The sequence below is a fragment of the Sminthopsis crassicaudata genome, chromosome 1 (assembly GCF_048593235.1).
Source record: "Sminthopsis crassicaudata isolate SCR6 chromosome 1, ASM4859323v1, whole genome shotgun sequence".
Classification (NCBI taxonomy): Eukaryota; Metazoa; Chordata; class Mammalia; order Dasyuromorphia; family Dasyuridae; genus Sminthopsis; species Sminthopsis crassicaudata.
The window spans coordinates 137,490,713-137,518,181 of NC_133617.1; the positions used below are offsets into that span (position 1 = coordinate 137,490,713).

General features: G+C 33.9%; 1 protein-coding gene across 2 annotated transcripts in view; it reads right to left on the reverse strand.

Annotated features, from left to right (window-relative positions):
* The window catches only part of ATP6V1C1 (ATPase H+ transporting V1 subunit C1), a 52,368-nt gene that overhangs the window by 22,334 nt on the left and 2,565 nt on the right, over positions 1-27,469 (reverse strand). Inside the window, exons 2-4 of one of the 2 annotated variants that reach the window (XM_074267687.1) lie at positions 5,330-5,497; positions 2,977-3,044; positions 536-621 (exon numbers count right to left, since the gene is read on the reverse strand). In XM_074267687.1, the coding sequence (XP_074123788.1) occupies positions 536-621; positions 2,977-3,044; positions 5,330-5,461 (286 nt within the window). In that variant the 5' untranslated portion in view covers positions 5,462-5,497. Of the gene's footprint in view, positions 1-535; positions 705-2,943; positions 3,045-5,329; positions 5,498-27,469 lie in introns of those variants that run through there. The other variant, XM_074267696.1, reaches the window with a different exon arrangement.

A 27,469-nucleotide genomic window follows, 5' to 3' on the forward strand; every position in this document is an offset into this window, starting at 1 on the left:
CTCCAGCTCAATGAGTAAATCTGGCTTATTGCTAGCCAAAAAAAAGAGTTTAACATATTAAAATACAATGGAGACAAATATGGTCTACCTATGTTATATAACTGATTCCCTGGTATAACTTAAAAGTGTGGCAAGCAAGTCCTCTCAGACTAAGAAAGGTTTTTACACTTTTAGACACAGGTAGTATTGCATTTTTTGAATTAAAAGTTACAGTAGACTCAGATGACTTACTGTAACTTTTAACATGTGAGAGGTCTTTCTGCTCTTTCAAACACAATTTGAGTTTTACTTTTAAATAAGTTGTAAGTAAATAGAACTGTGGAAAAAAGCAAAGTACTCATATAGAACATTTTCTGCGATATTTCAAAGTGTATAATTGAGCCCATTCATCCAAATTCTTTTCACAATCAATTCTGCCCCATCACAAAGGTGTATGTACAAAATGTTACATGCTAACTTTGTCATTTACTTTTTAAGTGTAATGAATCATATCTAATTTATGAAATAGTAAGACTGTGTAAAATACTTGGCTTACCTCCATTGGCCAACAGATTTTCTTGTACTTTATCTCTGCTATCTTCTAGCACATCAGCCATATATTGAGCCACTTTCTTAACAACTCTTGGTGAGGAAAAAACAAATAAGGCAAAAATTATTTTAGAGAAATAGAGATAGTACAAATAAATAAGACCTAAAATGATAAACTTGTATAATAAAAATATATAATCATGAATAATTATGTCTTCTTTTAATATGGCAATGCCCATAATGGACAACATAATATGTAATCTAGTTCTTACCTTCTACAAACTCTATGGACCATAAGATTTTTGCTTTGATTTTTCTTAATATTAAATTGCTGGATCTAATGCAATCCTCAACTAAAGTTGTAAGAATACATAAAGATGAAGTAGATAGGTAGTACAATGGATACAGCACCATCCCTGAAGTCAGGAGGACCCGAGTTCAAATCTGATCTCAGACACTTAACACTTCCTGGCTGTGTGACCCTGGGCAAGTCACTTAACCCCCAATTGCCTCAGCAAAAAAAAAAAAAAAGTACATAAAATTGAACAATAAAGTCAATAAAATTGACTTTAGCAACAATGTCTGATATTAGTTGAAAAGTAAAGAAGGTAGAAATTAATAGGAGAGATATATTTCGTAGAAAGAATACTGAACTGTTGAGCAGAAGAAACTTCCAATTCTGGTTCTGTCTTCAATAAATTACGTAACCTCTTTGAATGATTAATCCATCAAAAGCTACTGAGACCAATGGTCAATAAGAATCATAAAGCAAAATTTAAATGAATTTAGGATATTTCCTCTTATCTATAAATAAAAAAGTTGGAGTAGGTGATCTCTGAGATTTCTTCTTTCTCTAAAATTCTGTAACTCCATAAAACAGATCAACATTGCATATATTAAATGATCACAAGACTGAATAAAGTACATAATCACAAGAACTAAGATGAAGAATGAATCCAGGCATACACTGGAAATAGCTTCAGCAAGATATGATAGATTAAAAGTGAAAAAAGTGGGGCAGCTAATTGGTGTAGTAGATAGAGCACCAGCCCTGAAGTCAAGCCCTAAGTTCAAATCTAGCCTCAGATACTTAACACTTCCTGATTGTGTAACCCTGTATAGCAAGTCACTTGACTCCAATTGCTAAAAAAAAAAAAAAAAAAAAAAAAAACAACCTAAAAACAAATTCATGATAGATTTTAAAGGAAATTAAGTTGTATAAAATAAATTCAAAATTTCATGTGCAATCATCTTTTTTTCATTTTACTATGTTTTGGAAATGCATGTTGTATTCCATAAATTAAAAATAAAATAAGAAATGTTTTTAAACATGAAGAATGAAGAAAAGTTATTAAGTGAGCCATTAATTCCAGAAATACTTTATTGATCACTTAATGTGAGCTGAATTGAATTCAGGTATAAGAAACTGCTTCTTAGGTTCTGTGTCATGCAAAGTTATGTAAGGCATGGTACTTAATCTAGAGCCCAGCTCCTTAAACTGTGGTTTGCGACCCCATATGAAGTCTCTTAACTGAATGGGTAGCAAAATAATGATTTATTATCTGTAAATGTCTGATTTGTATACCTATTTTTTTCCTGGAGTCACATAAGAATTTCTCAAGCAAAACAGGGTTGTGAGTGGAAAAACTTTAAGAAGCCCTGCTCTAGACGATCTATAAATCAGGTAAAGGAATTAATATCCCTCAGATTTTATAGCTCTTAAGATATTAGTGTAAGAACTGAAAATCAGTGGAAAAATCAATGTTATTTTCATTACTACCTGGCCTGTTAGGTGATTTTTTTTTTTTTTTTTTTTTGCCTTTAAGAATAAGATATGCTACTGGACTATTTATTTTATCATTAAGAGCCTTAGTTGATAAATCTTTTGAAGCCTAGTGCCACAAGGGAATATTTTCTTTAGATGAAGAAGTCATGGCAGTTGGAAAAAGATACCCCATTAACTCTACTCATTCAAAAAGGGATAACCACAGAAAGTTAACAGAATGACAGGATTAGCCATTGTCTTAGGAAACAAAAGCTGCTTGACTGGCGGCTATAACTATGTTTAAGACCAGTATATAATGTGAATTTTTAAATAATGCCTATCAAACTAACTCCCCCCCCCCAATATCTTGTAAGAATAGCTAATCCTGAAAGACAAAAATCACAGCAGTTGTAGACAATTCTTCTGTTAATTCATAAAAGAATAGGTGTGTAAGGTTAATAGACTATTATATAATTCCTAGTTTACCTAAAGTTGCAGTATAATTCTGAAGTTCAGAATTAAAAGAAATGCATGTGAAATAAAGCCTTTTGTTTTAATTTGAGCATTAAAAAAATAACCATTTTCCAAAATGATCTAGATGAGCATTAACTACTGTTAAACTTAAATGGCTAAAAGTTGTAAATAAGCACTATTCCATAATATTAAAAAAAAAAAAAAAATACCCCTCCACAAATGAATCCAGTTTGGCCAATTCATCTGATAATCCCACTAAAACATCCAGTGTGCCAACCTAAAAGACAAAGACAAAAAAGCAGTATTTTGAGTCTCATTCTACTTCTATTAACCAATCAACAAATATACATCCAGCAATTATTATGTGACAGGAACTGTGCTAAGTACTGGGGATACCCTACAACACTAACTCCTTTGATCTTGGCTCCTTCTTCTGGATTGATGTACTTCATTACCTGACCTTCTTGAGTAGCTCTCTCACTTCTCTCCTTTGCTTCATGTCTCCAGTCAAATCTCATTTAAATTTCTAATTTGTATAAGGCTGTTTTCTCAATCCTCCTTAATGCTCATGCCTTGTCTCTTAGGCCAATGACTTTCTTTTTTTGATTATCTCTTATTAATCATGTATATATCTTATGGGTACAGAGTCATGTGAATGTTGCCTCCCTTGATAGACTGAGCTGCCTGACAGAAACGATTGCCTTTTGCAGCTCTGGAACTTGGCACAGTGGCGCCTGGTACACAGTTGGTATTTCATAAATGCTAACTGACTTACTTTGGACATCTCTGCTCATGTAAATGTTGCCTCCCTCATTAGAATGAGAGATCCTTGAGGGCAGGAACTATAGTCACCCTTTTTGTTGTAACTCCAGGGTTTAGCACAGTGCCTGAACATTCATTCATGTAAATATTTAACTAAATGCTTGTTGTTTCCTAGCTATCTATAGCTAAACTGCTTTACTAGAAAATATCTGATTCACAGCAATTCCAAAGTCTTGCTCATGTTCATTGTATTTTAGCTGACAATTCTCTGTCAAACCATTTTACATTCTTCTTAAATGCATACTGCAAACATTACTTCAAAACGATAAATGGAATCTGTATCCCAGGACCTCTACTTCTCATCAAAGTTGTCTCACTTACGCTGTAGGGGGGAGGGGAAGATGGGAGATGGGGGAGTGTTTGTTGTTGAAAGTCACTTAATTATTGTCTCCCGAGAGCAATATTGAAAAACATAGATGTATGAAAAACATCAGCAGTGGATATCATAAAATTGCACAAAAATTTGGAACCTCAAATTATAGCAATGTTTGAAAAACTGAAATTTTGTATTTAGCTACAATTTAACAACAGTTTTTACCACTTAATATTAAGGTATAATTACACAGATGAAGTCCTAAAACACAATTTTAGCAAAACATATTCTATTTCATAAAACAAAAACATATTTATTTAAGTTGTTCTATTTTTAAATGTACTATGATATTCGAAAGTATTCCTCAGCAATTTGAAAGAGCATCATGGACAGTGAAAAGTTTGCTAGATTTAAATTTAAAGGAGCTGGGTTCAAGTCTTAACTTTGTTGCTTACAACCCGTGTTATCCAACAGAAATCACTTAATTTCCATGGACCTCACTGCCTCACATGTTAAATTAGGGAATAAATTAAAGGGCCTTGGAGAGCCTGCTAACTCTAAGTCTATGATTCTATGCAATTTTTCACTTCAAAACATCAAAGAATTATAAATAAATCAAATGTTTTCACTAGTATCTCATCCTTCTACACTTCAATTTTAAAGAAAGATGTTAATAATAAAAATACTGCTTGATTTCAAAAGCTATATCTTTCTGGTTTCTTCCTAGGAATAGTAGTTATAAGTAATTATATATATGTGCACACTATAACACATATCCATAAGCACATTAGTTGTAGCAGAGAAATTAGATCCCAGACAACTATATATAAAACTGAACTTAAGTCAGAGTATGAAATGTCAAGTAGAAAAATAAGTTCAGAATGCTTCAGTTATTTTGCAGCAATGATGCCTACTTAAACACCATTGAAATGTGTTTTTTAAAAAGTAAAATATATATTAATAATGTCCCCAAAAAGTAGGAAAATTCTTTCAAGAACTGTTTGAACAGAGAATTAAATTCTGGTGTATGCTTTAATTCCCCAAAATGCAACTATATTTTCTCTATGAAAAGCTCTACTGAATACTATTAGCCTTTTCCTGATTTGCTAATAATGAGGAAATAAAATACTGAAATGTCTATACTGGATATTTCAGAAAATGAAGCACTTGGCATTGCATATTGAGGAATATTAAACCTTACTACCTGTGTACTCCATCTTATGGGCCTCTCCATCTGTTCTGAAGCTGATACCGCATAAGCTGTTACCTCTTCCCTCTCCCTCCTCCATTAGAATATTAGCTCCATGATCGTAGGATGTGTCTTTTCTGTTTGAATCCCCTATATCTGGCTCAAAATTAACTTTTTAAAAGAGATTTTAAATTAATGCATTTAGTTCATGCATGCATGCATGCATTCATTCAATTACCTTTAAGTCAGGAATGTTGAACTTTGAATTAACAGAGAGATTATTACTTTTGGTTGTTGCTGCGTGTAGTTTCTCCCATGTTTGTTGGCAGGTTTTCTCCCCAGGAGCTGATATAAGCCAGAACTCACTCATTCTTATCAAAGAATTTTTCCAAAAATAATATTAATACTGAAATAAAAAAGGACACAGTTACATATAATTTACTTCCAAATTATATCAGATTCTTAATATAACAATTTTACAGTCTGAATACATACAAAATGTCAATGTCTCCAAATAATAAATGCTGATTAAATTAATTCCCCAGGAAAGGGATTTTTAAAAAAAGAATACAGATTAAGTATAAGATTAAAAAAAAGATGAAAATACTTGGGGTACCAAATTTATAAAACAGCAAAATTTCCTATATGAGAGCAACACATAAAATTATGTTAGAATAAAGTATTCATACTAGTAATCTAGTAATAGTCTACAGATTTGGGATATTAGAATCATAGACCAAGAGAGCTAGAAAAGGCCTCAAAAGCCAATTACTCTAATACTTTCAACCTATAGATGAGGAAATAAGCTCAGATTTAAAAAGTAACTTATCCAAGGTCACTTATTTAGTTCTAAAAGCAGAAAGAATTCCTTGACTTTTGGTCCAGAACAGTTTCACTAACAGTGCTGGAAACACTAAGATAAACAGACTTCAGTTTTTCACTTGGAAAATATTAAATTTAGTCAATGTATTTCACTGAACTCATATATCAGCAACAATATCCTAATGTACCCTCATATGTTCATTGGTCCCAGAAAAACGTGCTAGGAAATAAGTTTCTCCCATAAGGGAGAATGTCAGTTCCATACAAAAGAGAGAGAAGTAAAACCAAATTAAGACTTCAGGCACAGGAAGTGCTGAATGGAAAAGGGCACAAACTGGACAATGTAGAATGAACAGCAGACCCCAGGACGCAAAACCCATGGTAGTACTGAGCCATTAAGGCTTTGTCTGGGAAGAAGTATTGAGCCGGGTGATCTGCCTACCAATTAAAGTCGGGCTTCAAAAAGAGGAGAGGTGACTGTTTTGTCAGAAATGCTGTAAAGGAAGTACATGCTGATTGGAATAAATAATCTCTAATATACTTCCCAGCTTCTGTGATTCTAAGGCTTATTATCCAGTTGGTAGTGACATTTCTTAAATCTGTGATTTTCAGATTTATACAAAAAAGAACTAAAATGTCAAAAATGCACAAAATGGAAGCTATTTGTCCCAGTCAGCGACTGTAGAAATGTCTCTTGTCACCGAACAGAAGTGGAAGTGGGGTTGGGAAGAGAGGGGAAGGGGGAGGAAGGGAAGGGAAGGGATCAGTTTTGGAAAAGTTAATTCTTTTCTTTTTTTTGGGGGGGGGAGGGAACAAAAGACTAAGGAGGATGTTTAGCAGACTTATACAAGACATGACTTAATCAGATAAGTATATATTTCTGTTATAGTAGAAACTCAATAGTTGTAGACATTCCAATTCTTTTCAAGAAACCCCCCAGGTCACCTAACCTTGGGAATGATGTAGCCCTGTTCTCAAACTATCTCACCTTAGGAATTTAACTACTAGGAATGATGTGGCACAACCTTGAGAAAGTATGTGAAAGAAAGGAAGTTGGGCTTCATATCTTTATTCCAATAAGCTATTCTTCAAGGATATCTGGCTTGTCATCCAAAAGTCTAAGCTGCAATCTCACACCCGGATTTATTTTTTTCTTTTTTTTTTTTTAATTATTTTTTTTTTATTTTATAATTATAATTTTTTTTCCCTCACACCCGGATTTATACAACAAGCACTTCTTAGTTTCATGGAAAAAAAAAAGGGGAGGGGGGGAATTGCTAACCCCCATTACCATACTTCCAACCAATCATGTTGACCCTCAATTCTATAATGTCATTTACATGTTTGTTCTTTGTTCTATACAAAGAACGTATAAATTAGATTTTTCTTTCTTTTTTTTTTTTTTACTTTTTTTAAAATTACTTTTAAAATTATAACTTTTTTTTGACAGTACATATGCATAGGTAATTTTTTACAACATTATCCCTTGTACTCCCCTTCTGTTCCGAATTTTTCCCCTCCTTCCCTCCACTCCCTCCCCTATCCATATATATTAAATATCTTATAGTATATCCTAGGTACAATATGTATGTGCAGAACCGAATTTTGTTGTTGTTGTTGTTGCAAAGGAAGAATTGTATTCGGAAGGTAAAAACAATCTGAGGAGAAAAACAAAAAATGCTAACAGTTTACACTCATTTCCCAGTCTTCCTTTTCTGGGTATAACTGATTCTGTCCATCACTGATCAATTGGAATTGGATTAGCTCTTCTCTATGTTGAAGACATCCACTTCTATCAGAATACATCCTCATACAGTATCATTGTTGAAGTATATAATGATTTCCTAGTTCTGCTCGTTTCACTCAGCATCAACTGATGTCTCTCCAAGCCTCTCTGTATTCCTCCTGTTGGTCATTTCTTACAGAACAATAATATTCCATAACATGCATATACCATAGTTTACCCAACCATTCTCCAATTGATGGGCATCCATTCATTTTCCAGTTTCTAGCCACTACAAAAAAGGCTTCCACAAACATTTTGACACAAACAGGTCCCTTTCCCTTCTTTAGTATTTCCTTGGGATATAAGCCCAGTAGTAGCACTGCTGGATCAAAGGGTATGCACAGTTTGATAACTTTTTGGGAATAATTCCAGATTGCTCTCCAGAATGGTTGGATTCTTTCACAACTCCACCAACAATGCATCAGTGTCCCAGTTTTTCCACATCCCCTCTAACATTCATTATTATTTGTTTCTGTCATCTTAGCCAATCTGACAGGTGTGTACTGGTATCTCAGAGTTGTCTTAATATGCATTTCTCTGATCAGAAGTGATTTGCAACACTCTTTCATATGAGTGGAAATAGTTTGAATTTCATCATCTGAAAATTGTCTGTTCATATCCTTTGACCATTTATCAACTGGAGAATGGTTTGATTTCTTATAAATTAGGATCAATTCTCTATATATTTTGGAAATGAGACCTTTGTCAGAACCTTTAATTTTAAAAATATTTTCCCAATTTGTTACTTCCCTTCTAATCTTGTTTGCATTAGTATTGTTTGAACAGAAACTTTTTAGTTTGATGTAATCAAAATCTTCTATTTTGTGATCAATAATGATCTCTAGTTCTTCTCTAGTCATAAATTCCTTCCTTCTCCACAGGTCTGAGAGGTAAATTATCCTATGTTCCTCTAATTTATTTAAGAGCTCGTTCTTTATGCCTAAATCTTGGATCCATTTTGATCTTATCTTAGGATGTAGTGTTAAATGTGGGTCCATGCCTAGTTGCTGCCATACTAATTTTCAGTTTTCCCAGCAGTTTTTGTCAAATGATGAATTTTTATCCCAAAAGTTGGGATCTCTGGGTTTGTCAAACACTAGATTGCTATTTTTATTCACTATCTTGCCCTGTGAACCTAACCTACCCCACTGATCGACTGGTCTATTTCTTAGCCAATAGCAAATGGTTTTGGTGACTGCTGCTTTATAATATAGTTCTAGATCAGGTACAGCTAGACCACCTTCATTTGATTTTTTTTTCATTACTTCCCTTGAAATTCTCGACCTTTTGTTATTCCAAATGAATTCTGTTGTTATTTTTTCTAGGTCATTAAAATAGTTTCTTGGGAGTCTGATTGGTATAGTACTAAATAAATAGATTAGTTTGGGGAATATTGTCATCTTAATTATATTTGGTTGGCCTATCCAAGAGCACTTAATGTCTTTCCAATTATTTAAATCTGACTTTATTTTTGTGGCAAAAGTTTTGTAATTTTGCTCATATAATTCCTGACTTTTCTTTGGTAGATATATTCCCAAATATTTGATATTATCGACCGTTATTTTGAATGGAATTTCTCTTTGTGTCTCTTGCTGTTGGATTGTGTTGGTAATGTATAAAAATGCTGAGGATTTATGTGGATTTATTTTGTATCCTGCAACTTTGCTAAAGTTCTGAATTATTTCTAATAGCTTTTTTTTTTATTTAGAATTTTTTTCCACAGTATATATACATGAATAATTTTTTTTATAATATTATCCCTTGTATTCATTTTTCCAAATTATCCCCTCCCTCCCTTCACTCCCTCCCCCCGATGACAGGCAATCCCATACATTTTACATATGTTACAATATAACCCAGATACAATATATGTGTGTAAATACCATTTTCTTGTTGCACATTAAGTATTAGATTCCAAAGGTATAAGTAACCTGGATAGATAGACAGTAGTGCTAACAATTTACATTCACTTCCCAGTGTTCTTTCTCTGGGTGTAGTTATTTCTGTTCATCATTGATCAACTGGAAGTGAGTTGGATCTTCTTTATGTTGAAGATATCCACTTCCATCAGAATACATCTTCATACAACATTGAAGTGTACAGCGATCTTCTGGTTCTATTCATTTCACTCAGCATCAGTTGATGTAAGTCTCTCCAAGTCTCTCTGTATTCCTCTTGCTGGTCATTTCTTACAGAACAATAATATTCCATAACATGCATATACCATAATTTACCCAACCATTCTCCAATTGATGGACATCCATTCATCTTCCAGTTTCTAGCCACTACAAAAAGGGCTGCCACAAACATTTTGGCACATACAGGTCCCTTTCCGCTCTTTAGTGTTTCTTTGGGATATAAGCCCAATAACAGCAATGCTGGGTCAAAGAGTATGCACAGTATGATAACTTTTTTGGGCATAGTTCCAAATTGCTCTCCAGAATGGCTGGATTTTTTAACAACTCTACCAACAATGTATCAGTGTCCCAGTTTTCCCACATCCCCTCCAACATTCATCATTATCTTTTCCTGTCATCTTAGCCAATCTGACAGGTGTGTAGTAGTATCTCAGAGTTGTCTTAATTTGCATTTCTCTGATCAGTAGTGATTTGGAACACTCTTTCATATGAGTGGATATAGTTTCAATGTCATCATCTGAGAATTGTCTGTTCATATCCTTTGACCATTTATCAATTGGAGAATGGTTTGATTTCTTATAAATTAGGATCAATTCTCTATATATTTTGGAAATGAGACCTTTGTCAGAACCTTTAATTTAAAAAATATTTTCCCAATTTGTTACTTCCCTTCTAATCTTGTTTGCATTAGTATTGTTTGTACAGAAACTTTTTAGTTTGATGTAATCAAAATCTTCTATTTTGTGATCAATAATGATCTCTAGTTCTCCTCTGGTCATAAATTCCTTCCTCCTCCACAGGTCTGAGAGGTAGACTATTTTCTGTTTCTCTAATCTATTTATTATCTCATTCTTTATGCCTAAATCATGGACCCATTTTGATCTTATCTTGGTATATGGTGTTGTGTGGATCCATATCTAATTTCTGCCATACTAATTTCCAGTTTTCCCAACAGTTTTTTCCAAATAATGAATTTTTATCCCTAATGTTGGTATCTTTGGGTTTGTCAAAGATTAGATTGCTGTAGATGTACCCTTTTTTGTCCTTTGTATCTAATCTGTTCCACTGATCTACCGGTCTATTTCTTAGCCAATACCAAATGGTTTTGGTGACTGCTGCTATATAATATAGCTTTAGATCAGGTACACTTAGACCACCTTCCTCTGAGTTTTTTTTTCATTAGTTCCCTTGCAATTCTCAACCTTTTATTCTTCCATATGAATTTTGTTATTTTTTCTAGGTCATTAAAATAGTTTCTTGGGAGTCTGATTGGTATAGCACTAAATAAATAGATTAGTTTGGGGAGTACTGTCATCTTTATTATATTCGCTCGGCCTATCCAAGAGCACTGAATGTCTTTCCAATTATTTAAATCTGACTTTATTTTTGTGGCAAGTGTTTTGTAATTTTTCTCATATAGTTCCTGACTTTTCTTTGGTAGATGGATTCCCAAATACTTTATACTCTCAACATTTGTTTGGAATGGAATTTCTCTTTGTATCTCTTGCTGTTGCATTTTGTTGGTGATATATAAAAATGCTGAGGATTTATGTGGATTTATTTTGTATCCTGCCACTTTGCTAAAATTCTGAATTATTTCTAATAGCTTTTTAGCAGAGTCTTTGGGGTTCTCTAAGTATACCATCATGTCCTCTGCAAAGAGTGATAGTTTGATTTCCTCATTACCTATTCTAATTCCTTCAATCTCTTTCTTGGCTCTTATTGCTGAGGCTAGAGTTTCTAGTATAATGTTGACTAGTAATGGTGATAGTGGGCAACCTTGTTTCACTCCTGATCTTACTGGGAAAGGTTCCAGTTTATCGCCATTACATATGATGTTTACTGATGGTTTTAAATATATGCTCCTTATTATTTTAAGGAATAGTCGATGTATTCCTATACTCTCAAATGTTTTTAGTAGGAATGGATGTACCAAATGCTTTTTCTGCATCTATTGAGATGAGCATATGGCTTTTCCTAATATTGAACTAGCCCTGCATTCCTGGTATAAATCCCACTTAGTCATAGTGTATTATCCTGGGGATGATTTTCTGTAGTCTTTTTGCTAATATTTTATTTAAGATTTTAGCATCAATGTTCATTAGGGAGATTGGTCTATAATTTTCTTTCTCAGTTTTCAGCCTACCTGGTTTAGGTATCAGTACCATGTCTGTGTCATAAAAGGAATTTGGTAGGACTCCTTCAATCCCTATTTTTTCAAATAGTTTATATAGCATTGTAATTAGTTGTTCTTTAAATGTTTAGTAGAATTCACATGTAAATCCATTTGGTTCTGGGAATTTTTTCTTAGGGAGTTGGTTAATAGCTTGTTCTATTTCTTTTTCTGAAATGGGCCTATTTAGACTATTTACTTCTTCCTCTGTTAATCTGGGCAAGCTATATTTTTGAAGGTATTCTTCCACTTCATTTAAATTATCGAATTTATTGGCATAAAGTTGAGCAAAGTAGCTCCTAATTTCCTCTTCATTAGTGGTGAGTTCTCCCTTTTCATTTTCAAGACTAACAATTTGCTTTTTCTCTTTCCTTTTTTTAATCAGGTTTAGTAAAGGTTTGTCTATTTTGTTGGTTTTTTCATAGAACCAACTCTTAAGTTTTATTAATTAATTCAATCGGTTTTCTTTACTTTCAATTTTATTAATCTCACCTTTTATTTTTAGAATTCAAGTTTTGTGTTTGTTTGGGGGTTTTTAATTTGTTCTTTTCTAGCAATTTTAGTTGTAAGCCCAATTCGTTGACCCTCTCTTTCTCTATTTTATGCAAGTAGGCCTCTAGAGATATAAAACTTCCCCTTATTACTGCTTTGGCTGTATCCCACACATTTTAGTATGATGTCTCATTATTGTCATTTTCTTGGGTGTAGTTATTAATTATGTCTATGATTTGCTGTTTTACCCAATCATTCTTTAGTATAAGATTATTTAGTTTCCAATTATTTTTTGGTCTATTTTCCCCTGGCTTTTTATTAAATGTAATTTTAATTGCATTGTGGTCTGAAAAGGATGCATTTACTATTTCTGCCTTACTGCATTTGATTTTGAGGTTTTTATGTCCTAGTATATGATCAATTTTTGTATAGGTTCCATGAACTGCTGAGAAGAAAGCATATTCCTTTCTGTCTCCATTTAGCTTTCACAAAAGATCTATCATATCAAACTTTTCTAGTATTCTATTTACCTCTTTGACTTCTTTCTTATTTATTTTGTGGTTTGATTTATCTAATTCTGAGAGTGCAAGGTTTGAGATCTCCCACTATTATAGTTTTGCTGTCTTATTTCTTCTTGCAGTTCTCTTAATTTCTCTTTTAAGAATTTAGATGCTGCACCACTTGGTGCATATATGTTTAATATTGATACTGCTTCATTATTGATGCTACCCTTTAGCAGGATATAATGCCCTTCTTTATCTCTTTTAATTACATCAATTTTTGTTTTTGCTTGATCTGAGATGAGGATGGCTACCCCTGCTTTTTTGGCTTCACCTGAAACATAGTAGATTCTGCTCCACCCTTTTACTTTTATTTTGAATGTATCACCCTGTTTCAGGTGTGTTTCCTTAAACAACATATAGTAGGATTCTTGTTTTTAATCCAGTCTGCTAACTGCTTCCTCTTTATGAGGGAATTTACCCCATTCACATTTATGGTTAGAATGACTAATTCTATATTGCTTGCCATCTTGTTAACCCCTACTTATGCTTTTCTCCTTTCCTTCCCTCTTAACCCCCCCCACCCAGTATTAAACTTGTGAACACCACTTGCTTTTCACAGCCCTCCCTTTTTAGTATCCCTCCACCTTAAAATTCCTCTTCCTATTTTACCCCTTTTTCTCACAATTTCTGTATTCCCTTCCCCTTAGCTTACTCCTTCTCTCTCACTTTTCAATGAAATGGAAGAAGTTTCACCATAAATCGAATATGTCTATTGATACACACTATGTTCATCCCCCTCCTTTCTTTCTCTCAGATATAATAAGTTACCTTTGCCTCTTCATGAGATGTAGTACCACCACTTTACCCTTTTCTATGATATAATTTCCTTTCCACCTCTAGTTTCTCGAACAAATTATACATGTGTTCTTTACATATCTTTATGGCAGAAATATAGTTCTCAAGATTTTTTTTACCTTTTTAGAAATCTCGAGTTCTGTATTTGAAGATCAAACATTTTGTGTAGATCTGGTTTTTTCATCAAGAATAGATGGAATTCATTTTATTTCGTTAAATGTCCATCTTCTTCCCTGGAAAACGATGTTCATTTTTGCTGGGTAAGTTATTCTTGGCTGCATACCAAGTTCCTTAGCCTTTCGGAATATCATATTCCAGGCCCCTCGTTCTTTTAATGTGGACGCTGCTAGATCCTGGGTTATCTTTATTGTGGCTCCTCCATATTTGAACTGCTTTTTTCTAGCAGCTTCCAATATTTTTTCCTTCATCTGATGGTTCTTGAATTTGGCCACTATATTTCTTGGCGTTTTGATTTTAGGATCCCTTTCAGTAGGTGATCAATGAATTTTTTCAATCTCTATTTTACCCTCTGTTTCCAAAACGTCTGGGCAGTTCTCTGATAATTTCCTGGAAAATAGTGTCCAGGCTCTTTTTTTCCTCACATTTTTCAGGGAGTCCGATTATTCTAAAATTGTCTCTCCTGGATCTGTTTTCCAGGTCTGTTGTATTTCCAATAAGGTACTTGACATTTTTTTCAATTGTTTTGTTTTTCTGGTTTTGCTTAACTACTTCTTGGTTTCTCCTTGAGTCATTCATTTCTACTTGTTCGAGTCTAATTTTAATGATGTATTTTCTTCACTCACTTTTTTATATCTTTTTATAATTGTCCTGAGTTTTTAAGTGAGTTTTTTTCTTCTATAGAATTTTTTCCATTTCATCCATTTTATTTTTTAGAGAACTGTTTTCTTTTTCCAGCTCACTAATCCTGTTTTCCTTGAAGTTGTTTACCTTTTCTAATTCACTAATTTTGTTTTTCAATGATTTGACTTCTTTATCCTCTCTATCTTTAAATGAGTGGGATGACTTCTCCAGACTCTCTTGTCAAGCTTCCCTTTCCTTTTCCCATTTCTCTTCTAACTCTCTTTTGAGAGCCTTTTTGATTTCCTCTATAAGAGTCTTATGTATTGAGGAGCAGATCATATCCCCCTTAGAGGATTCCTCTGGTGACAATCTGCTTTTAGTCTTCTCAGTGTTTGAAGTCTGATCTCTCTCCATACAGAAGCTGTCAATGGTTAGAGCCCTTTTAAATTTTTTGTTCATTTTATCAGAGTGGAAATCGAAGAAAACAAATTGACAAGAGAAACAACTGGTCTGTTTGGGAGGGGGAGGGAGGAATAGGACTGGATTCTGTTACTGGGCTTCCTCTACAGACTGCAAGAGACAGCAGTGAGGCACTAACAGGACAGCGATGGCTGCGCTGCATCTGCACTCTGAGGCTCTAAGAACACCCCGAGTCACTTCAGGTGGGGGTAGAGGTGGCTGGTCCCGAGAGAGGAGACGCTAGCTTTTAAGGGGATTTATTCTTCACCTCCAGTGTTTATACCCTCTCTGTTGCTCCTGGTTTGCTGCCAAATTGGAACATCAACAGGGTAAAAGTCTTTTGGCAGAAAGGGAAGAGATCGCACCCCTCCCCCCTCTGTTCTAAGCTGTGTGAGCTGCCTGTCTCGCTCTACCTGCCTGCCCTCAGTCTGCACCCAGTCTGTTCGACCCTCCCCCTCCCCCCCCAGCAAACACAGCCCTTCTCTGGGGAATGTCTTTTGTTGGTGATTATTTGTGGGTTTCTTTTCCAGTCAAGCATTAATTCCAAGGTTTCTCATGAAGTAAGTCCTGAGAGAAAACGCGGAGCTCAAGCAGCTGTCTGCCTCCACACTGCCATCTTGGCCAGAAGTCTAAATTAGATTTTTCAATCCCTATTAATTTGTTTGAGCTCTGTTCTTTGCCATCTTCCTCTCTTGGAATTTAGCTCATTTTAGTTAGCATCGCAATTATAACAAAATTTGCCTTTTGACTTACAAATTATTTAAGCTTCCAAATTATTTTGGAATACCTGCCACATTGGTCCAAACCACAATAATTTTGAGGATTCCTCTATGCCCCTGAAAAATAAAATGTTTATTTTCTTATATAACTAGGAAATCCAAAAAAATGAGTGCTACAGTTTTCTTGAAGAAGCAAAGAATATTAGTTAAACTGCAAGTTGCAAGCCTGCTTTCCGTAATTGCTAGTTGGAGGTATGTGAACCAAAATAAATCACTTATTATAAATATAAATCTTCCATTTTTCTGCTGACTGAACCTCATAATGAAGGGATATCAGGGAATAACACCAAGGAAGATGTTTCAAGGAAAGGGGAGGGAAAAGAGAGGGGAGAAGGAAAGAGAGCAAGGGAGAAGGAAAGAGAGAGAGGGAAAAGAAAGGAGGAAGGAAGACCTAAAAGCTATTTGCTGAGGAGAGCTAAGATGATAGAGTGAAGGCAGGGATTTGCCTGGACTCTCCCCCAAATATCTTTTTAAGATGACTCTAAATAAATTCTAAAACAGCAGAATCCACATAAAGATGAAATGAAACAATTTTCCAACCCAAGACAACTTAGAAGGCCAGGAAGAATGGTGAGTTATAATAGTATAAGAATGAAGTACAGTCAGCACAAGAGCCCTGGCAGTAGCAATAGGCTTTTAGAGTGATTGAGGTTTCCAGACTTCTCAACCCACATACTCCAAAGACAACTGAGAAGGCTGGCAAGAGAGATCTGTCACATTTGGGTGAGAAGAGAGAATAGTACAATGCAGACCACACCAGCACAGCCTTGGCCACAAGCACCCAGGAGTAGGCCTTGGAAGTCACTGAATCAGGAGCAGCAGTGGTGACTTTCCAAAGCTCTCAGCTCACAGACAATATGGTGGTAGAACAACCAGTCTTTGCCCATACTTAAACCAGGGTCACAGTCCCAGATGAGGAGGGACACTAGCACACCAGAGCTTGCAACCATAGTGGAGCAGGGATCCTCCTCATAGTTGCAGGGCAGAAAAGAGGACTTGGGGTGACTCATAGATCAAAGCACAGGTCAGGAGAGTGGTAAACATCTCTCCTTAGATGATACCACTTTGGAAGAAATGAAAACTTAATTCCTAGAAGGATCTCTAAAAACAGCTGCACAAAACAACTGAAGCCTGGGACAGCGCATCCTCCACCGTGGGAGTAGAATCCTACTTTAACAAAGAGTTGAAAGTCATTTAATAGGCAGGAAAAACGAGCAAACAGCAGGGGAAAAAATTCTTACCACAGATAGACAAGGAAGATCAAAACACACATTGAGAAGAAAACAACTCTTACAGCTCTTACAACTAAAGCTTCCAAGAAAATATGAATTGGTCTCAGGCCACAAATGAGCTCAAAAAGGATTCTGAAAACAAGAGAGGTAGAAGAAACATTGGGAAGAGAAATGAGTGATACAAGAAAATCATGAAAAACAAATCAACAAGAGACACGTATATATACACACACTCTCATACCACTGAAGAAAATAACACCTTAAAAAACAGACTAAGCCAAATGGTAAAGGAAGTACAAAGAGCCATAAGAATATCAACTTAAAAAGCAGTATTGGTCAAATGGAAAGAGGCACAAAAATTGACTTGAAGACAAACACTCCATAAAAAGTTCAACGAAAGTTGAATGAAAAAAGAGATACAAAAGCTCACTTAAAAGAATAATTCCTTAAAAATTAGAATTGAGCAAATGTGTGCTAAGGACTTTATGATAAATCAAAAAAAAAAGAAGCAATAAAACAAAACCAAACAAATAGAAAAAGATAATGTGAACTATCTCATTAGAAAAACAACTGACTTGGAAAATAGATACAGAAAAGATAATTTGAACATTATTAGACTACCTAAAAGCCACGAGCCTAGACATCATTTTTCAAGAAATTATCAAAGAAAACTGCTTTGATGTTCTAGTATCAGAGAGTAAAATAGAAATTGAAAAGAATTCACCAAAAACCTCCTGAAAGAAATCCCAAAATGAAAACTTGCAGGAATATTGTAGCTAAATTCCAGAGCTCTCAGGTCAAGAAGAAAATATTGCAAGGAACCAGAAAAAAAAATTCAAGTATAGTGAAGCCATAGTCAGAATAACAAAAGATTTAGCAGCTTCCACATTAAAGGACCTGAGGGCTTGGAATATGATATTCAGGAGAGCAAAGCAGCTAGTATTACAATGAAGAATCATGTATTCAGGAAAAGTTAGTATAATCCTTCAGAGGGAAAAATGGATATTAAATGAAATAGAAGATGCTCAAACATTCTCAAACAAAAGATCAGAGTTGAATAAAAGCTTATTTTCAAATACAAGACTCAAGAGCAGGATAAAAAGGTAATCATGAAAGATAAATCTTAAGGGACGTAGTAAGGTTAAACTGTTTACATTTCTACATGGGAAGATAAGAACTTTCTTATTTTAGGATAGTTAGAATAAGAACATATAGAAGGCATAGGTGTGAATTGAATGTGAAAGTTTATTTAAAAAATAAAATTAAGGGATAAAAGAGGAATGCAAAGAGAGATGGTAGAGTGGGGTTATCTCACATAAAAAGAGGCAATGAAAAGCTTTTATAGTAGAGGGAAAGAGGGGGAAGGTAAAAGAGAGGGAGTGAATCTTATTCTCATGAGAATTGGTTCGAATCTTATTCTCATCAGAATTTTTCTCATCAATTGGATATAGAAAACTATCTTACCCTACAGGAAAGTAGTAGGAGGAGGATATAAAACAAGGTAGGCAGGGTGATAGGAAAAAGCTGAAACAAGTTCTCTAATAAAAGCCTCACTTTTCAAAAATATAGAGAAATGAGTCAAATTTATAAAAAAAAATAAGAGCCATTCTCTCATTAATAAAAGATGTCAACTGTTTTCAGATGAAGTAATCAGCCATCTATTGCAATATGAAAAAAATGCTCTCGGTGTGGATTAAAGAAATGCGTATTTAAAACAACTGAGATACTTTCTCATACTCATTAGATTGGTAGATTGGCTAATAAAGCAGAAAAGGAAAATGACAAATGTTGGAGGGAATCTGAAGGAAATGAGACACAAAAGCACTGTAAGTGTAGTTATGAACTGATTTAATCATTATATAAAGCAATTTGGAACCATGGGCAAAGGGCTACAAATCATGAATACTCTTTGATCTAGCAATATCACTACTACATTGGTATCACAAATGAAATAAAAAACAAAAAGGAAAAGGACTTATATGCACAAAAAATATTTATAGCAATTTTGGTGATTATTTGTGTTACCATACTCAAATCACCTAAGCTTCCTGGATCTGTTTCCCTCACCATTAAAAATTAAGGAATTGCATTAAGTGGCCTTCAGGCCAATTCAAGACCTACGATCCTTTTAAAGTTTGTTGTTTTTTTTTTTTAAATGGATGTAATAAATCTGAACATATTCATAAACAGACTAAAAGAAGACAGGGAAGATATATAAGAAAAGAGAGATTATTGCTTAAGCAAGGTCTTTGGAAGAGACAAGAAAGTTTGAAAGGGATTAAGCACCTCAAGAGAAGAAAAGCAGTAAAGAAGGGAGGGCTTGAGGGGGAAAAAAAATAGATCAATTGTGTTTTGAAAATGCCAAGTTTGAGATGTCTATGGAACAGTCAATTTGAAATGTCCAAAAGGCAGTTGGTGAGTTAGACAAGAGATTAGGTTTGGATTTCAGATCAGAGAATGTCTGCCTACAGATTATTAAAGTATTGGGAATTAAGATCAAAAAGTGATATCTGCTTAGAAAAGGTAAGTTTTCAAATTTTTCTGTCAATCACTTCTTCTCCATGATCATACTCTCCTCCTTGACATTATTTTCTCACTAGGTTTTCATAACATTGCTCTCTCCTGGTCTTTCTCTTGTTCCTTCTTAGTATCCTTTGCTACATCTTCAATTAGATCATACTAACTAATCCAAAGTCTTCTTTTTCCCCTCCATTATACTATTTAATTTGGTAATTTTGTCAGCTCCCATGGATTCAATCATAATATCCAGGCAGATGATATTCAAGTCTATTCATCCAATCCTAAACTCTCTAACCTCCAATCTCACATCTCCAACTGTCTAAGAGATATCTGGAACTAATTGTCCCACTGACATTTTAAACTCAACAAGCCCAAAATGAAACTCAATATCTTTCCTCTCAAACGCTCTTCTAAATTCCTCTCTATTGTCAACAGTACTACCATCTTTCTAGTCACCCAGGCCTGCAAATTGGGGATCATCCTCAATTCCACATACTCTTACCCTTAATATCCAATCTGTTGCAAAGTATGGTTTAGTCTACTTTTGGAACATCTCTCCTATACACCCGGCATCCAGGTCATCTCCAGTTGTCCTAATCTATATCTTGCCACTGGACTCAGATGGTTCTCAAGGGGGGGGAAAAAAAAAAAAGAGGCTGATGACTTTACACAGCCCTCCCTCGCTTAAACCCAATTCACTTGCACGTTATGGCACTATCTTGCCAATGTCATGGTCTTCTTCAAAAGCGAAGGAAAAACAACAAAGTATTTACCACTTATCTCCTCTGATACTGCCATCATGGGTCAAAATCATTATCATCTCAGATCTGGACTATTGCAATAGTCTTCTGTTTGGCCTCCCCAATTAGTGTCTCCTCCCTCCTCCCCCAATCCAGTCCATTCTCTACTTAATTGTAAAATTGACCTTCTTAATAAGTGCAGTTCTGAACATCACCTCCCTTTCCCACATACACACAATTCAATCAGCTCAATGGACTACAATTATCTCCAGGATTTTTTGTAATGGCAAGGAACTGGAAACTGAGTGGATACCCATCAGTTGGGAAATGGCTGAACAAGTCATGGTATATTAATGTTATGGAACATTATTAAGAAATGATCAGCAGGATGATTTCAGAAAGGCCTAAAGTGTTTTACATGAACTGATGCTAAGTGAAGTAAGGCGAACCAAAAGAACGTTGTATGCAGGAACAAGATTATGTGATGATCAACTGTGAAGGACATGATCTTTTCTACAGTGAGGTGATTCAAGCCAATTCCAATAGATGTGATGGAGAAAGCTATTTCTGCATCCAGAAATAGGACTATAGAAACTTAATGGGGATCACAACATAGTATTTTCATCTTTTTTGTTGTCATTTACTTGCTTTTTGTTTTCTTTCTCTTTCTTTTTCCATTTTGATCTGATTTTTCTTGTGCAGCATGATAATTGTGGGAAAAAATGTATAAAAGAATTGCACATATTTAACATATATTGGATTACTTGCCATCTAAGGGAGGAGGCGGGGGAAAGGGGGCAGAAAATATTTGAAACAAGATTTTATAAGGGTGAATGCTGAAAACTATGCATATTATTTTGAAAATAGAAAGCTAAAATATATATATATATATATATATATATATATATATATATACACACACACACACACATATATATATAAATACATATATATATACACACATACACACACACACATATGAACTGATGCTGAGTGAAGTGTTTTCCCAAACTTAGCCATTCCTTCATTTTCATGTCTTCCACATATGTTTGTAAATCCTCAAAAATAGTTTTACTTTCATCAGCTAGCAAATTAACCAATTCTGGTAAGATAAAAGATAGAATAAAGAAACTATGAGGTGAAGATTAATAATTTTGCTTTTCCCAGGAAATGAACACACTGTAACTACAAGATTTCTGGGAAAACAGAACAGTAAATCACAGATGCCAAACAAGAATGTCAGGTGAATTTATGAAAGCAGTCTGCCAAAATTAGTTTGGAGGCCAAAAGATTCTATTCAATCTCAAACAAATATGCTTTATTTACTCAGATAATTGCTGTTCTTTCTCATAGATATTAACTATTTCTTTCCAAAAGAGGAATTGTAGGAGTGGAAGTTAGAAACCACATACGTGCATTGCTCCACAAGCCTAATTCCTTTGAAAGCTTGCAAGCCTTTTAGCATGCAATCACACTCAATCACAAGTATTCTAAACTTCAGTTTCCTCATCTATAAAATGGAAAGAATGCATGTATTCTCAAGAGGGCTATTGGAAGGATTGAATGAGACATCTTATGCAATTTTGTGAATGCTATATAAATGTCAGTCATGATTATAAGTTTTGCTTTCTTCTGGCTGAGAGGCTGAATGTTACAGTAGGAAGAGGCCTCTTCAGTTAGAAGATATGGATACAAATCTTAACTTTATCATCTGTGTGTCTTAGAACAAGTTATGTCATTTCCCTGAGCCCCTGTTTTCAAATCTATATAATGAGGGGCCTAGAGCAGAACAAAATAAACCTATCAATTCCTATTGCCTCTATTATTCAATCTCTTGCTCAGGTCTGTTTACTTTGTAACTTCCTTTCTAAACTGTTTTAGTCAATATTTCCTTATAGTGATAGTCATGGATCTCCAGTCTCTCCTATAACTAATATTTTACTTAGTTACTCTCATAAGTAAGAAAAAAGCTCCCTTCTATTTTAAAAAATTAACTCATGTATCACTCCTCCAAAAAGCTTTCCTTGATTAATATTACTCATTCTTCATTAGTGACTCCTTAGCCAAAATGCCTTTAGAACTTTCCCAACTCCTCTATTTCCCTCTGATCACAAACATAAGATTATTAAAATCAAAGGAAGTGCTCCCAAGTGGCTTTCCAGGTTTCACATATGAGAATCCCAAAAAACTGTTTTTTTTTCCTCTCTAAGAATTAATAAGTTAACTGAAAAGGAGTACAGTGCCCCATTTCACTAGTTAAATGCTAAAAGCTAACACATTCTTCTAAGTATTGCAAACAGCAATATGATATGGTAAAAATAGCACTGTTAGTTACCTGGTTAGCTGAATTTGGGTCCCACTGCAGCCACTGTATGACCTTGAATACATCACTCTCTCTGAGCCTTCTATAAAATAAGGATAAAAATATCTGCACTACCTACCAAATAGAACTGTTGAGATTCAAAAGAGAATAACAATGGCTCATATTTGCATGGTATTTTAATGTTTACAAAGTACCTGATACACATTGCATTTGATTTTTATAACAACTGCTGTGGGAATAGTTCTTATATATTATTCCCGTTTCAGACATAAGAAAACTGAAGTTCAGAGAAATTAAATGGTTTACCTAAGGGCACACAGAATATCAGAGACAAGACTGAAATCTAAACCTTCTCTACTTCCAAATTCAGTGTTTTCTCCACTTTCTCTATGCTATTTTTCACGGATGTGCATAAAACACCTTATAAAGCTAATTATTATATGCATTTATAATTGTTTAACATCTCTACCAGAGTATTTATTAAATGCTTACCAAATGCCAGACATTGACCTGGGTCTAAAAAAAAAAAAAAAAAAAAAAAAATTGAAAAAAAAAAAATTGAAATAACTCCTGTCTCCTCAAAGAGTTTACATACTAAGGGGAAACAATATATACATATGTGAGTATATGTAAATACAAAGTAATTTCAAGGAAAGAGACTGTTGAACAGCAAAACTCTGACTCTCCACTGGTCTTTGTATGACCCATGAACTAAGAATGATTTTTACATTTTAAAATCTAAAATTTTGTTTTAAAATGTTTTTGCATAATTACATAACTATCTTAAGATGTAAAAAATATTTTTATTCAAAAGTTATACAAAAAAATATCTTATACATCTTTAGTTTACTGACCCCTTCCCTAGAACATCCACAAAGGTTTCAAGTAATCCTTCCTGAAACCAGTAATCCAAAATATCACTTATTTTGATGCTTTTCACTCTGAAATGCAAGTTAATTTTCAGCTTAAAAAACTGGAGCAGGAAAGGTATGGTGAAGATAATGTCTACAGTTTTTAAAAATTGGCTGTGTACAAATAACTTCCTTTTGGTTTTTCTAATAACCAATTTAGCAAACAGATTATTAAAATCTTATCAAAACAATTCAAAATGAAGTAGAAGCTGAATGACCTCAAAATGCAAATGAATAATAACACACTGCTTTCTAGTTGTGGCACAAGGTATAATTGTAACAGTATAGCATATTATGAATCATTTATCATAACTAAAGCATGCAGAAGACATGCTACTAGAGTGATTGCTACAAAACATGTAAATGTAATGAAGATCAAATATGTTTTTTTTTATTTGATTCTTTTTAAATGATACCCTGAACAAGAAATCTCTTAATCTTTTAATTCTTGCTCATAAATTTGTTTTTACACTTCTGATGACTCAGATAATAACTTTATATACACTGTCAAGTAAAAATTTCAGGAATTTACATTATGAAAATTTTCATGTTACACATCAAAATATATTCATTTTACAAATGCATCTTATGCATTTCTCTTGATTCCAAAGGAAATATTTTAAATGTTATCTAAGTTTATTAAAGACTTACTGATTTTCATTTCTTAACAGCTAACTGTATTTAATATTTAAAAAACTGTATTCCATCCTTGGCAAGTATACTTTATTTACTCATATATTTTCAACCTCCTTTCTCCCCAGAGTAGTTCTAATGTGAATCTCTGAAACATAATTCTGCTTTGGCTTCCATTATGAAAAGGAAGGTACATGTGCTCTTACAAAGGAAAAAAATTCCTAACATTTTGTTTTAAATGAGAATTTTCATTGAAGTGCACAGTTTAAATTAATCCAGCAGCCTAATTTTCTTTCCTTTCCTACAGTCAGCACTATGCTAAATTCTGGATTTCCCCTCTGCCAATGAATATTCCTAGATCTAACTTTTCCCTTGCCTAGAAAGTCTCTTAACCTATATCTGCTGCTCTTTGATTACTACTCCCTTTTCCTTTTATCTTTGGGAATTTATAATGTCTAGTAGAATAGCACTGCAAAAACACTCTTTGCTAGTAAGTGCTATCATCATCACAGGATATTCTGGATCAAAATTCTTCCAAGTTAAAAGCTTAGTTGATATCCTACTTAGTTCGGCTGAACTGCTTTTTTTTCTTCTTCTTTCTTTTTATTCTGTTATAACAGATGGCTCTTTGAGTAGAAAAAAGGAAAAGGACCTACTTGGAAATAAGGATTATGTAAAAACAAAAATGACTAAATTTAAAAAAATTTTAAGCTTATGAAAAATGAATTTATTCCCTACTTTATCACTTGGTTAAGTCTAAAATTCTACAAATCAATCTGATTTATATTGAGGGGCGCTCCTGTTTCAGAAATTAATTATATTTGCCAATCATTGCAATATGTGATCAAAGATTCTTTAATAAAAGATTTTATGAATTCATATTTTTAAAAAATAGATACAAAATTGAGAACCTGAACAGGGTTTCAAATCCTGCAAAGTCAAACTTTTTTTTTCTTTTTTTACAAAACCCATGGCAAAAAAATCGCTCTTAATTGCCAGCTGTACCATCTGAAGAAGTATATTTGCATATATACAAGTCTGTATTTTTCAAATCACTTGTGAGACATAAATATATCTGAAGACAGAGCATTGTTTTTACCTTTCTAACATTTTTATTTCCAATGCCCTTCACATCTTATCTTATTTTAAACAGAGATACAAGGATTAGTTTCAACAGCTAATCATACTGATAGAACAAATAATACTCAAAGGATTCTCTAAAGGAGAAGCCCAATTTTTAAAAAGTATGTTTAATTTTATAAAGCAAAACTTGGAATTTTCAGTTCCCAGTTCACTTTTGCCAATCAGAAATTTCAAATTAGTCCTGCTGAAAGTCATTACTAGCTTGCCTACAATATAATAAATAATACATATTTCTTGGAAATCTTGAAAACACTAATGATGAACAAGTTTTACAATGGCCAGGGTTTAGCCTAAAAATGTTTGCTGATGCTTACTCAAGTCTATAAAAAGACAAGGGAAAAATTCTAAATCTAAATAGAGCTAGCATTATATTGCATATTAATAAAAATCTAATATTTAGCTGCAGGATTTCAAAAGGCATTACTAAAAATAAATATATATATATTCCCAATATTCTGTAAAATTCACAAAAGTCAGTTTTCCACTCAGTGTTTGGAAGTACAGTATTACACTAACCATCTATCTCACACAGAATTTATAGCAATATTAGTTAGATTCTTATTATTTTTGCTGTTGATTTTATCTAGATTGTGCAAGATATACCTAGAGAAAAATATCTTTGATACACAACCTTAAACCCACTCCTCACTATAATCTCAGATACCCTACATGCCTAAGGTCTGTGGTGAACAGCTATTTTCCTATATCATCTTGTTTTTTAGCACTTGCTCCAGATGTCCCAGATATTGGATTCACTTTAGCTATGCCTAGAAAAGATGTCTTTTAATGCAGTCTTTTGCCAACTCCAAAGTGCTATCCAGCTAAAGATGTTCACTTGCCTCCTTTTGAAGCCCAGAATCAAATTTTATACCCACACAACATGTACATAGCGCTGCTAAAAAATATAGAAAACACTATCCTCTATGGAGAGATACACAGTACAAGTATTATTGTACGAATTTTTTTTTTAAATAAAGAAACTGATGCTCAGAGAACTAGTTTGTCCAAAGTCCCAGAATACAAAGAAGAAATAGAACTCAAAACCATGTCTCCTAACTATAAATTTCATGGATTTTTTTTTCTTCTACTATGCTATTTCCCATAAGACAAAGATTATTTGGGTCTTAGTGCAGATGAATGCACAATACTGATGAAAACACACACAATACAACAGTGTATTGTACAGCAAGGATTTTCAACCTTAGGTCCATAAACCTTCAAAGTTCCAAATAAGACTTTTGAGGGAGTCCATGAATTTAGATGGAGGAAAAAAAAAAAAATTACATCTTTATTTTCACTAACCTCTAAATGAAATTTAGCATTTCCTTGAATTAAGAAGTAGGCTACAAACATTATTTTGAGAAAAGATTCCTAAGGTTCATTAGACTGCCAAAGGGATTCCTCTCTCTCTCTCTCACACTCACAGTCACACACACACACACACACACACACACACACACACACACACACAGTTAAGAACCCCTGCTCTTCATAGGAGACAATGTGGACAATAAGGGACAGTGGGAAGAGTTATAAATTCTAATCCCATCCTTAAATAAAACAATTTTCCCATCTATAAACTAAATTGCATCAGCACATGGAAATTTGTAATTCTATACAAATGAAATAACAGATGTGAAAAGCATATGAAATGTCTAGAAACCCAGTATCTGTATCAATAATTTTTTTTTTCCTATTTTCTTTCCTGCCTCTCTATCAACACTCAGGAAGGAAAAATGTTCTGGATAATTATCATTCTCTCATAACAACTCTGACCACAAGAAGTATTATTTTTATCAGATGCCTGGAAAAACTTATTTTCTGGCCCTTTAATTATTTCCACAACTTTTAAAATAATCCCTATGATAAAAACAAAACAAAACATTAAGTTAAGACTTGCAAAGCAAACCTTTGAAGAAGTGTCTTTCAACTAATTCTCCCTCTCTTAACATTTTTACCATGAACCTCTGGAAACCCACCATCCTCAGAATTTAAGGGCTACCTGAATGAATTAAAAAGAGAGCTAAAGTCACTAAGATCACTATTTTCCTATACCCCTAAATGAAAA